General features: G+C 43.5%; 1 protein-coding gene across 1 annotated transcript in view; it reads left to right on the top strand.

Moving 5' to 3' along the window:
• Window positions 1-12571, top strand: part of SCUBE3 (signal peptide, CUB domain and EGF like domain containing 3) — a 98737-nt gene that overhangs the window by 83720 nt on the left and 2446 nt on the right. The window contains exons 18-20 of the mRNA XM_053457861.1: window positions 635-796; window positions 924-1091; window positions 1209-1370. Of these exons, the coding sequence (XP_053313836.1) occupies window positions 635-796; window positions 924-1091; window positions 1209-1370 (492 nt within the window). The remainder of the gene's footprint in view (window positions 1-634; window positions 797-923; window positions 1092-1208; window positions 1371-12571) is intronic.

Genomic DNA, 12571 nt, shown 5'->3' on the forward strand with positions numbered 1-12571 from the left:
CTCACGCTTTCTCTCACTCTCTCTCGTGATCCCTTTCAATGTCTCCCTAACTCTGCCAATCACTTTTGTGTCCTTGTCCAATTTTCTGCAGCTGCGCTTCTTCTCTTCTTTCTTCGTCAGCTACTCTCCAGTATCAGCTGAGTAATCCAGCCACTTCCACAAAAGGTAGGAGTCTCTGCACACACCGTGGTGCATGCCATGTGGCTCAGCCCATTTTGTGAACAAGATTTGCTGAGAACGAAGCTTTTCTGACCTCTTCGTCAGGACAGTGTGTGAGGCGGTTCTGCCTTTTTGTGGAAGTACCTGGTTAACGAAGGCACAGAGGTGGAAAAGGTAAGGGGAGTGTGAGAGAGAATGAGTAAGATAGTAGCTGTGTTTATTTTTTTCCAGTGGTGTCGTCTTATATTAATGAAAGAAAAAAAAGCCCTTAACAAGTTTGGGGAGGTCATATTATAATCAGGGTCACATTATAATTAAGCAGTTTCTTTTGTTCATCCATCTTCTCTTTTTTTAGTTGGTTACTCTTTTTGTTGTTTACTTTACTCTCTTTTAGTACTTTTTTGCTGTCTCTGTGATAGCTGTTTCCCCCCTCATTAAAAGTACCAAGTGAATCCCTTTTTTACATTTCTCTCAGCTAGATGTCCCCCTGGTACATTTTATCATGGTCAAATGGACCAGTGCCAGACATGTCTCCAGGGAACTTATCAGAATAAGGAAGCACAGCTGTCATGCATTCTTTGTCCAGGAGCTGAAGCAATGGGACCATCAGGAGCCACCAATATTACCACCTGCACTGGTAAGGTTTAATTTGCAGATATAATTATATTTTGAATAGCAATGAGAGCATGGTGAAATAGCTGGGATACACATATGTTAAATCTGTTATTTTCAGTAACCCCATACGTATCCTTTGCTATATGTAGGTCTCTGCCTCCCTGGACAGTTTTCGAAAGATGGATATAGGCCGTGCCAACCATGCCCTCGTGGCATGTATCAGCCAGAAGGGGGTCGTACACATTGTTTTGCATGTGGAGGTGGACTAAATACAAAACACGAAGGAGCTTATACATTTCAGGAGTGTGACACTAAGGGTGAGAATCAGTGTATTTTGAGAAGCACTGGTGTCCTTACAGCTTTTATAGTTAATTTACATTTATTTTCTCTTACCTTATTTATTTTCTTTTTGCATCCCATTGTTTTTGCCTTAGTTCAGTGTTCCCCTGGCCATTACTACAACACAACATTGCATCGATGTATTCGTTGCATGATTGGATTTTATCAGCCCGAATTCCGTCAAAAATTCTGTATCTCATGTCCTGGAAACTCAAGTACAGACTTTGATGGCTCTACGAGTATTGTCCAGTGCAAAAGTAAGTAAGTCATGGGGAATGGAAGGTGTTGGGCCACATTCAAATTAAAAAGTAAATGAAAAGACTACTCTTGTAGACAAACAAATACAGAAGTAACACTAATATAATTATAAAACATAGAGGAAGATTGTAATTCGTTGTGCAGTGATTTTAATAAGACATGGATTATTGCAAACTTAATTCAACAGACTTGATATATAAAGTGGTGAGGGCAGTGCTCAGCAATTTTAAGGGCAGTGTATATGTGTGTACTTTGACGGTGTATTAACCCCTTAACAACCAATGACATGCCAGGCACGTCCCTGAAAAGCAGTCACTTAACGACCAATGACTACCTGGCACGTCATAGCATTGACCAAGCTTAGAAAGTGATCTACAATTTGCTTTCTTCAACTAAATGGTGTTGCTGTAATGCCTCGTTGAGGTATTCAGCAACACCGAGATCGGCATCAGGGGTGTGTGGCCCCTCCCCGGGGCATCAGCGTCAACGCCTGTTTTAAAAGAGTTTAGGAGGCATTGCTAAAATGCCTCAATAGTGAGGCATTCAGCAACACCAAACACCCACCCCAGGATGTACTGTGAGAGCTCTGCAGAGCGTTCAAAAGCACCACTATGAGAGATTTTGCCTCTTCCAAGATGGCGAGTCTCTCAAGACCCTGCTGAGAACTCTGGTTTCCCTTGCAGGTTGAATACAGTTACTGCATTCATCCATGCAAGCAAATTGAGCCCAGCTTTCTAATCACAATGTGATTAGTAAAATATAAAACAAAAATGGAAAAAAATAAAAATAGCTGAAAAAAATATAAAAATGTTTATATAAATATTTTATAATAATAAAATAATTATGCAGTGATGTCACCATCAGGGGAACCATCATGTTCCAACAAAATGTAAAAAAAAAAGTCCCAAAATATAAAAAAAGAAAATCTTCTAAAAAATCTTGGCATTTTTATGAAGGCTGTGTCACATACAAGTAATTGGAGACACCGTGGTCAGGTAGGACTCCAGGACAGAACACTTCATATAAGCCCAGGTCAGGATTCCGGAGAGCAGGATAGTCGTATAACGTAGCCGAGGTCAGGATTCCGGAGAGCAGGATAGTCGTATAACGTAGCCGAGGTCAGGATTCAGGAAAACAACGAAGTCAGACGAGCCAGGATCAAACACGGGAAACAGTAATCAAACGCTATCTGGGAGCTAGCACTAGGCATAGACAACCATCAGAAGGCAAGGCATAACTGAACAGAGCAGGTATAAATAATGAACTGCAGGGGAAGTTCGAATCTCCCGCCAAAACCTCATGACGTCACTTCCGGTGTCCGGGACTCGCGGCCATCATGAGTGTGGCGTAACCTCCCTTCATATCGTCGGTCAGGATCAGGGTGTACCAGGAGGTCTGCCTCTCCTGCGCGGCACTTCAGAGGACGGCGGCGGAAGCTGTAGTGGAGGTGGCCATGCGTTGGAGGGGGGTCTCCCTCTCCCTCATGGCGGCTGCAGTGGGGGTGGCCGTGCGTTGGAGGGGGGTCTCCCTCTCCCTCGTGGCGGCTGCAGTGGAGGTGGCTGTGCGTTGGAGGGGGGTCTCCCTCTCCTCCGTGGCGGCTGCAGTGGAGGTTGCCGTGCGTTGGAGGGGGGTCTCCCTCTCCTCCGTGGCGGCTGCAGTGGAGGTGGCCGTGCGTTGGAGGGGGGGTCTCCTTCGTGGTGGCTGTTGCGGCAACATGGGAGCCGAGGACAGGTGAGTAACAGGCTGATGGTAAAATAAGTGCATTAAAAGAGTTAAAATACCTCCATTTGAAATACCCTGGGGTGTCTAGTTTTCAAAAATATATGATTTGATGGGGTAAATTGAACTGACCGGCTTCAAATATGTCCCAAATACATATTTGACCAGATTTGGAAAAAATGCTTTTGAAATAGCAAAACATACTTATTGCCCTATAACTTTGAAGAAGAAAAAAAGTAAAAAAAAAAAAATAAGAAAAACATTGGGTATTTCTAAACTCAGGACAATAGTAGAATCTATTTAGCAGTTTTGTTCATTAGCTTTTGTAGATGAGTAAAATATTTTTGAAATAAAAGTGAGAAAATGTGGGTTTTTTCAATTTTGTTATCATATCTTTTTATATGAAATTTGATTATATGATCTAATGAAGAAAGTCCTTCTTGGCCTGTAAAAAAACAATATATAACTTGTGTGGGTACACTAAACAGGAGAGGAGAAAATTACCGCTAAACACGAGCACAGCAAAACAGCCTTGATCACGAAGAGTACAAAAAATAAAAAACATATAAATATATATGCGTTAGACATGCATTTTGAATTACATAATATGTACAGCTGAACTGGCAATTAGTTTTCATTCTTTAATATTAGCCTATGCTGCCGATATATATAAATATTAGACGCTGCTGCCAGTATATATAAATAATATTAGACCCTGCTGCCAATATATATCAATATTATAAACAAATTCACACTTTCATTCACATAATTCATTCACACATATTTATTAATGCATATTAATTAATTCATACTCTCAGGCATTCAGACAATTCATCCACACATTAATTCATTAATTCTGTCACTCATTCATACAATTGATCCACACATTAATTCTTTCATTCTCTCACTCATTCACACAATTCATCCAAACATTAATTTTCATTTTCTCACTCATTCACACAATGCATTCACACATTAATTCTGACGCATTCTCACTCTTTATTTCAATATTCTTGCTACCCCCTCTTCCCCTTCTCACTATCTGCCCCCCCTCTCACTATCTACCCCCCTCCCCCACTTCTCACTATCTAACCCCTCTCCTGCCCAGGCCACATGCCTTTCAACTGCTGCTGCTGTTTCACTGTCTCCTTCCTTACTCTGGGGATCCCAGCAAAAAAAAATTCAAACATTGTGGAAATTCAGTCCTGTACCGTGTGACTGGATGTGCCTACCCAGGACCAATGCCCTACTCTCTGTTTGTCTCTTTGAGATGGTGAAACGTGAGTGCAGAAGGCCCCTTTGGGGACGTCCCCTGAACAGCGATGTATTCTGGCCTAGGCCATCTAGGCCTAGGGTGGCAGACCCAGGGGGCATCAGTCAACTGCTGCCAAACTGGGGTGCAGATCGACCTCTTGGGCATTCGGGGGACCCAGTAGCTCGCTGCTTAATAGGCCGGTTACAGGGGAGATGTTTGATCTCCTGAACCAGGCCATTTACACTATGCAGTGTTGACTGGGCGGCCCTCGTAGCCTGCATTAGAACTGCATGACTTTAAGACACGTCGTAGCCAGACGTCCTGTGTCTTAAAAGCACGGTGCACCTTTTAAACTAGACTCTGAATAGAAGGCATAGGGCAGCACAGAAGGTAAATGCATCACTGCGCTCGAATGTTGTTTCCAAATCAAAAAAATGCCTCCGATATTCATCTAAACTTAATTCGTAAAACAGAACAAAAATATTGTTAGAATTAGTCTACTGCCTAATTATTGAAGACTTTTTTCTTATTTACTTTGCACTTTACAAAAATATAGAGCTTTGTGTGACAGAACCCTCCATCACTGGGGTCTCTGGAGAGGCCTGAGAGCCAGCCTCCTCCCTATCGACTATGGGCCCAGGCCTTGTAGAGACTTCTGTGTGTGGATACAGGGATTCAGTCTGCTGATGTACCCCATGTTTTAGCACTCAGTCTCAGAACTGTAACGTCAGCTGGACATCCTTTGGTAGGAAGAAGGCTGATTGTCTTAGCATTGTTGATCGTATAGGTGTGAAGTGTTTCCCCTGTTATTGTGTGAGTTAGCCCTTGTCTTAAGACCCCCTGTAGGTATGACTTGGTGTCACTGCTGCATACCTAATTATCCATTACATAACAGGTAGCTATTAATCCTGTGAGCTCCTGTTATCTCTGTGTCCTGGCCATTGTCTGTCTCAAGCCAATTATATGTCTATCGTCATTCCACGTCTACGTCCCCAGTTAATGTCATTATTTATGTCTCGTGTCATCCTGTCCTTCCCCCGGATATTGTGTTGCAGGATTTGATCTAATTACATCCTTCCTGACATGGTAATTGGATCATGTGATATTTGTCTTGCCCCTTTTCTACTTATGTATATATAGTTCTGTATTTGGCTTTAATAAATGAGTCCTGCTTTCACCTCAACATGAGTGTTGCCTGATGTTTGGGGTGGGCTGTAGCCACGCTGTGTAGCTAAGCTTCGGATAGCCACAGTGCCAATGCGGCTTCGGTGCAGCGACGTCCCTCCTTCTATCTACAACGCTGGTTCTGCCTGGTGCTGAAGGAGTTACTTGTTGGTGTCCCGGCAGGAGGAAGCAACGTTTGGCGGGAGTACCCAGTCGGGGTACAGGTCGGTCCCGTCACACTTTGTATTGATTTTGTGCTTTACAAAACTAGACTTTGCAGAAACAAGCTGTCAAGAAATGGCTTCTAATTTTAAAATTAAATAATGTTACGTACCTAACTAAGAGCTCCTCCGGGTCCTCGGCTCGGCAGCCTCAGCCGATGTGAGGAAGGGGACGACCTCCCGCCTCCACACAGCAGCCGCTGCGAAGAAGAGGGAGACCCCCCGCCTCCACACAGCAGCCTCAGCCACTGCGAAGAAGGGGGAGACCACCCGCCTCTACACAGCAGCCTCAGCTGCTGCAAAAAAGAGGAAAACCCCTCGCCTCGGCACAGCAGCCTCAGCCGCTGCGAAGAAGAGGGAGAACACCCACCTCTACACAGCAGCCTCAGCCGCTGCGAAGAAGGGGGAGACCCCCCGCCTCCACAAAGCAGCTTCTACCACTGCGAGGACGAGGAAAACCCTGCACCTCTATGCATCCTTCAGCCGTACTCGATGCTCTTCGTGCCACCTATTGGTGCCAGCGAAAACTACCTCTCCTTTTGCAGGGAGGTTACGTTCACGCCAATCACAAGATGGCCACGGAACGGAAGTGACGTAACAGACTTTCGAAAAATTGGTGGGAAACTCTATTTTCTTGACAAAACTCTCATTCCTATTTAATGGACTCAGAATCCTTCTATCATTGCCTTCTGATGGTCGTGTCTATCCTGATTCCTCAGTAAAGCGTTCCTGTTTGACTTCTGTTATTGACTCGGCTTGTGCTTTGTTCCTGATTCCTGGTGTTCTGATTCCGGCTTGTTCCATGACGTTCCTGATTTCTGGTTTCCTGACCTCGGCTTGCTCTACAACGTTCCTGATTTCTGTTATCCTGATCTTGGCTTGTTTTATGACTATCCCGTGATGCTGATTGTGACAAACAAGCCCTAAAATCATTTTTAAATTAAAAAAGCCATCTGGTGTATCCCCAGTAGGACAATAAAATTAGACATACATCTGGTACAGGTCCACCCCATGTGGCCCAGTCAATTTTATGCACTATTTTATGCCCCAAACTATCCGCACTGCCGTGCGAACATGTCAGCAGTCCACCAGTGAAAAATTGCAAGTAAAATACAGGTGTATCTCGAACCGTGGCAGTGGAAGAAAGCTACACCGCTGCCTGACTCCCGCGAGGATGACGATGGCGGGCTAAGCCTTGAATCTGGTGCAGAAGTCCCTGTAGTTCACGAGGCGGTGCAGGAGGATGCTCTGTTAATGAATCGCTCCTCCAGACAGCTCATGCAAGAGATGAGAGATGGTCTTAAAAGTGACTTCACCAACGCTAATACAGAGATTCAGAGAGAGATCCAGAATTTAGTTGAGCACACCATATAGAATCCAATATGACAGAATATGCAAATGTACACTATATTATGGCGGATGACTTTAACTCTGCCTTGTCAGAGATAGAGCTTCTTAAGACTAAACTTAAACTGGATTTAGAAGACAGATCTAGGAGCACTAACATTAGGATCAGTGGTATACCTGAAGAAATTATTATTGTAGATCTCCAGAAATACATGCAGGAGCTGTTTTTCAATGGACAATTCTGCACCTTCGGAGATTTGCCTTGACAGAAGACATTGAGTGCCGAAACCCAAACTTTTACGCTCAAATCTCCCCAGAGATTTCATCACCAGAGTTCACTTTTTGACATGAAAGACAGGATCATGAGCACTTCATTTCACAAACCAGCGCTCCCTGAAAATGTTCAAAAGACCTTGTTGTTCTCTGATCTCTTTAATACTTTAGCAGTGCAAACAATTCCATCCATTGCGTCTCATTCTTCGGGATAAAATACTGATTGGGATTCCTCATCAAACTGCTGATCACAAAAGATGATCAGACCTATACCTTTTTGCATTACCCCAGGAATACAGAAGGAGCCTGCTAGAATGGAATCTCCCACCTCCATCTCTGCTCCCAGAGTCTCCGGCATACTCTCGTCGCCAAGGATTGATCCGGAATGGACCTTGGTTTCCAAGAAGAAAAGTGGTCCTCAGGCTACCTAATCGAGGCAGGCATGTCTCCAGTCAGGCCCACTCTACTTCATATACCCCCAGCTCTGACTCGGATGGTCTCACCCAGGAATTCTGGTACAAGGTTCAGATTCGGCTCATCTCCAGGGGTTGATCTCTTCACAGGGCTTCCTTACTCTGGTTCATGGGGCTGTATCTACTCACCAGAATTCTCCAGCACTAGTGAGATCATCATTATTTTTTTCAAGGACCAACTGAAGTCAACAATAAAGAGGACCAGCTGTTGACTGTTTCAGGTAGCCTTAAGGTACCCAGAGCACACAATAGATAACCTATTACTTTTGTTTTTAGGATTTTTTTTAGGGATGCCGCACCTACGGCTTGGGTACCTAGGGTGCTTATGACTACATTTGATACATAATTTTGTTACCTGCATTGTGTGTGTTATAAAGCTGGGGTTAGCATTCAGTGTTGAATAAACACCATGATCACTTGCAGAAACCAATGTTTTCCAAGGTTTTCTGAATAATCATATTTCAATTTTTATTTTTTTACTGTTTTATAATGTGATGGCATTGGGTGGGAGGATACTTGCACAACTGTGAGGATACCATTTCCACTCTGGTGGTTTGTTGTTTTTTATATCAAGGATACCCTACAGGGGTAGCTCTATGCTTTATAAAGCATGTTTGTTTTATTTTGATCTGTTCATGTTTCAAGATATTTGCACTTATTTAAAATAGTTTGTTTTGCATTTCCCAATTGCGTGATAGTATGTCCCAGGCCTGGGCCGGGGATGCAGGGTGCCTCGCTGTTGGGGTGCCCACTCTCCTTAGGCCGGGTACTAGTCACATTAGCACTCTGATCTGTTTTTCTTTTCTATGGCTCACCCTAATGTCCCTTAATGTTAAGGGTCTGAATTCCCCCCACAAGAGGTGCCTGCTACTGGAAGAGGCATCGAAGCACAGTTCTCAAGTTCATTTTTTTAGAAGAGACCCTATCAGGCACCCGGCCCCACAGCCCTATCCATACCTTCTAGGACCGATGGGGATCGGCACCACTGCATCCTAGGCCGCATCCCCGGCATTGCGTACTTTGCGTACCACGAGGTGCGGGGGTTGTGGAGGTGGTCCCCTTGCTAGGCACTAACGTTAGTGCTATGGCAAGGGGGCGGAGCAAGCTGACAGGGGGGTGGGTTTGGGTTTCACAACCCATTATACCCTTGCACTGCTGGTTGTAGGTGCTTGTGTATTAAGCTCCTACTAGCGTTTGCTAGCTCAGTACCCCAACTAGTGGTCATTTTTAGGAACTACAGTCTCTTCTGGTTTTTTACTTCGGCTTGTCTCCTGGATTATCCTGCTCTCTCCTGCCCTGACCTTTTGCTTTGTCACCCTGCCATTGAACTCCAGCACATCCCCACAAGGACCCTGACAGACCCATTTTGCAAACAAATAAGGCCCCCAGGTTTACCCCGGTGAAATTCCCTGTGGCCTTTCATGCGATGAATGTTGCAAAGAAGGCAGGAGTAGCAATAATGATTTCCCGCCAATTAGCCCCTAGACGTCAAGAAAGACAGGGAAGATACCTATTGGTATCATTACCAACATTAAGTATACCTTGGTGCATTTTTACGTTTCGAATGTAGATTAGTTCGTTTTTTGCACAACTACTGGCCAGCAGTCTTGATATCGTTTGACGCAGAGAAAGCATTTGACCAACTGCATTGGTCCTGTCTTTGCAGCACGTTATCAAGTTTTTCCTTTTCACCTATAGTGGTCCAATCCATCATGGCGCTATACACATACCCAACAGCACAAGTTAACTTAGCAGAACTGTTGTCTTTGTAGCTTCAACCTAGCTTGGGGTGGGGGGTCTGTGCATCAGATTGTAGTACTGGGCAGCCAATTTGTTATTCTTGGAATATGGCTTGCTAGATCTTGAAAATGACCTGCTCCACCCATACTCCCTGGATCAACTACTGAACTACCTCAATGTCCAAATCTGTCTAACTCACTCCCTAACTCTTTACTGTCCATAGAAAGTTGGAACAAAGCTCTTCCTAAAATCAAAAATCTTGCTACATTCACCAAGGCCATCTCCACGTTGGAAATGCTCATCCCTTATCCAGATCTCTCTTATTGGAGACTAAAGGTAATAGTGAACTTTGGAGACATATTCCATGGAAGACAACTGGCTTCCTATGCACAACTCCAAGAAATCTAAAGGGTGAAATCGTCAGACATTTGCTGCAAGCTGATACTGAGACCTTTATTGCGATTGGCGCTTGTGGTGACCCCATAGTCAAATTATGTTCAAGTGCCCCCAAGGTTCCCCGTTTCATTTCAATCTGCTACGCACACCTCATCACCCCATATGGCTTCCAAAATCAAAAGTATACGCTTGCATGGGAAAAAGAACTGGGCCAAATCTTTCTTACTCACAGTGGAGGGACACAAAAGAAAATATGAGGGGGTATCCCATTGTACCAAAAATGTTGAGTTACAAAAAAAGATAGCTTGCCGCTGGTATCTCACGCCCGCACACCTAACACAGATGTTTCCAGATACTCCATCAACCTGTTGGGCCAGATGTGGCCAGAGAGGAATGATGACACACATTTGGTGGTTATTTTCACCAGTTAGAGCCCTCAGGTAGCAAGTTTTTCCCCTGATATCAGAAGATATTCTTTTCAAGCCCCCTGCTGTCCCAGAAAAAGTGCTGTTATGTTTCTTACCATAAGCCTTTCCCTTGAGCCTTAGAAAACTCACTACACATAATCTTCATTGCCACCAAGCTAGCTTTGAATTGTAGAACAGTTGTTCTAGAACTTGACAATGTTGTCCAGATTTTGCAGTCTCATAGATGTTTAGAGAAAATGTCACATAGATTGAACAACACAATGTAGCAAGATCTTTGATTTTACAAAGAGCTTTGTTCCAACTTGGCTTATTTATGTTAAGTCCCATATGCCTCACTGCCCAAACCCCGACGAGTAAAGGGCTTGCTCTCCCGTGGCTCCGAGTAACCTTCGCTCCCTGCCCCAGGGCTAATTGGCGCAATGTTCTACTTTCATTTGTTTGTCACTGCAGTCGGGTAACCCTTGCATTGTTAGCTATTTGTGTACAGCATGCTTATCTTATAGGTAGTTGTCCTGCCTACTTCATCAGATATCTTCTTGTGTTTCACTGCAGTCTCATTTTAGTGGTAGAAACTGATTTACTATACTTACGATGGCAAGCCATTGTCAATATTTATTAATTATTCATTATTATTCATTCGCTTTAATTAGCACAAAAGAATGACAAAAGGAGACAGACATCATAATATTGATGGGTTTGACTGTTTATTTGTATCTCAATTACATGCACTGACTCTTTCCTGCACCTTCTTATATCGCGCAATGTCAATACCTTTATTTGGGCTTGCATATGTGTTTATTATGTATTAAAGTATCTTGTTTTAATTAACATACTATTTCCATGGTTAAAAAAGGGGAAAAAGGGTAAAGCAAGCTTATCAGTCTATGCTTGTTCATTTCCCTTGTATAATGATGTATGAGATTCTCCATCCAAGCCAGATTTATCAATCACTTTTTCTGTACCCTCCTATACACAGTACCTTCCCACTTTCCCAGCTAAATGGCACCAAAACAGGCAAGCTATTAAAGGAATCCTAAAGAATATTCAGAAGTTCAACATTCATGTTTTTTGGGGTTCCATCTCGTTTATAGAGATTTGTACGAATGCATGAATTAGGCGAATTTCATTAACAATTAAATTCATATGAAGTCTAGTATACATACACTACAGAGATACAGCATGAGCCTCCACAGTTAGTGAAGTATTGTTAGCATAGGGTACTTCTGTCCCATTACATTGTGAAAGAAAATGTTTTAATGTATTTACTAGCATTTACTCTCTTTCTTTTGTTCTCACCCTGCACACAACAAAACAACGAGAGTACAGCCCCTCACACCCCACACAATTCACTATGCTCAGCCCCTCTTCTTACAGAAAGCTATCCAGCAGACCCTTGTCAGTGAATTTCCAGTAAGAAATCAAATAAAGACCCAGCCAGTGTAGCTAACAATTCCCATGGTGACAAGGCTTGTAAATGTAGTGATTTTACCTATATATGTATATATACAGTATACGCTTACTGGCCACTTTATTATGTACACCTGTTCAATTGCTTGTTAACACAAATAGCTAATCAGCCAATCACATGGCAGCAACTCAATGCATTTAGGCATGTAGATGTGGCCAAGACAACTTGCCGAAGTTCAAACCGAGCATCAGGATGGGGAAGAAAGGGATTTAAGTGACTTTGAACGTGCCATGGTTGTTGGTGTCAGGCGGGCTGGTCTGAGTATTTCAGAAACTGAGTATTTCTACTGGGATTTTCACGCACAACCATCTCTAGGGCTTACAGAGAATGGTCTGAAAAAGAGAAAATATCCAGTGAGCGGCAGTTATGTGGACGAAAATGCCTTGTTGATGTTAAAGGTCACAGGAGAATGGGCAGACCGGTTCGAGATGACAGAAAGGCAACAGTAACTCAAATAACCACTCGTTACAACAAAAGTATGCAGAATACCATCTCTGAGCTCACAACACGTTGAACCTTGAAGCAGATGGCAGGGTCAGACTTTGGAGTAAACAACATGAAAGCATGGATCCATCCTGCCCTATATCAAAGGTTCAGGCTGGTGGTGGTGTAATGCTGTGGGGGGTATTTTCTCGGCACACTTTGGGCCCCTTAGTACCAATTGAGCATTGTTTAAATGCGACAGCCTACCTGGCCTAATGACCACAATGTACCTA

This window comes from Spea bombifrons, chromosome 2 (assembly GCF_027358695.1).
Source record: "Spea bombifrons isolate aSpeBom1 chromosome 2, aSpeBom1.2.pri, whole genome shotgun sequence".
NCBI lineage: Eukaryota > Metazoa > Chordata > Amphibia > Anura > Pelobatidae > Spea > Spea bombifrons.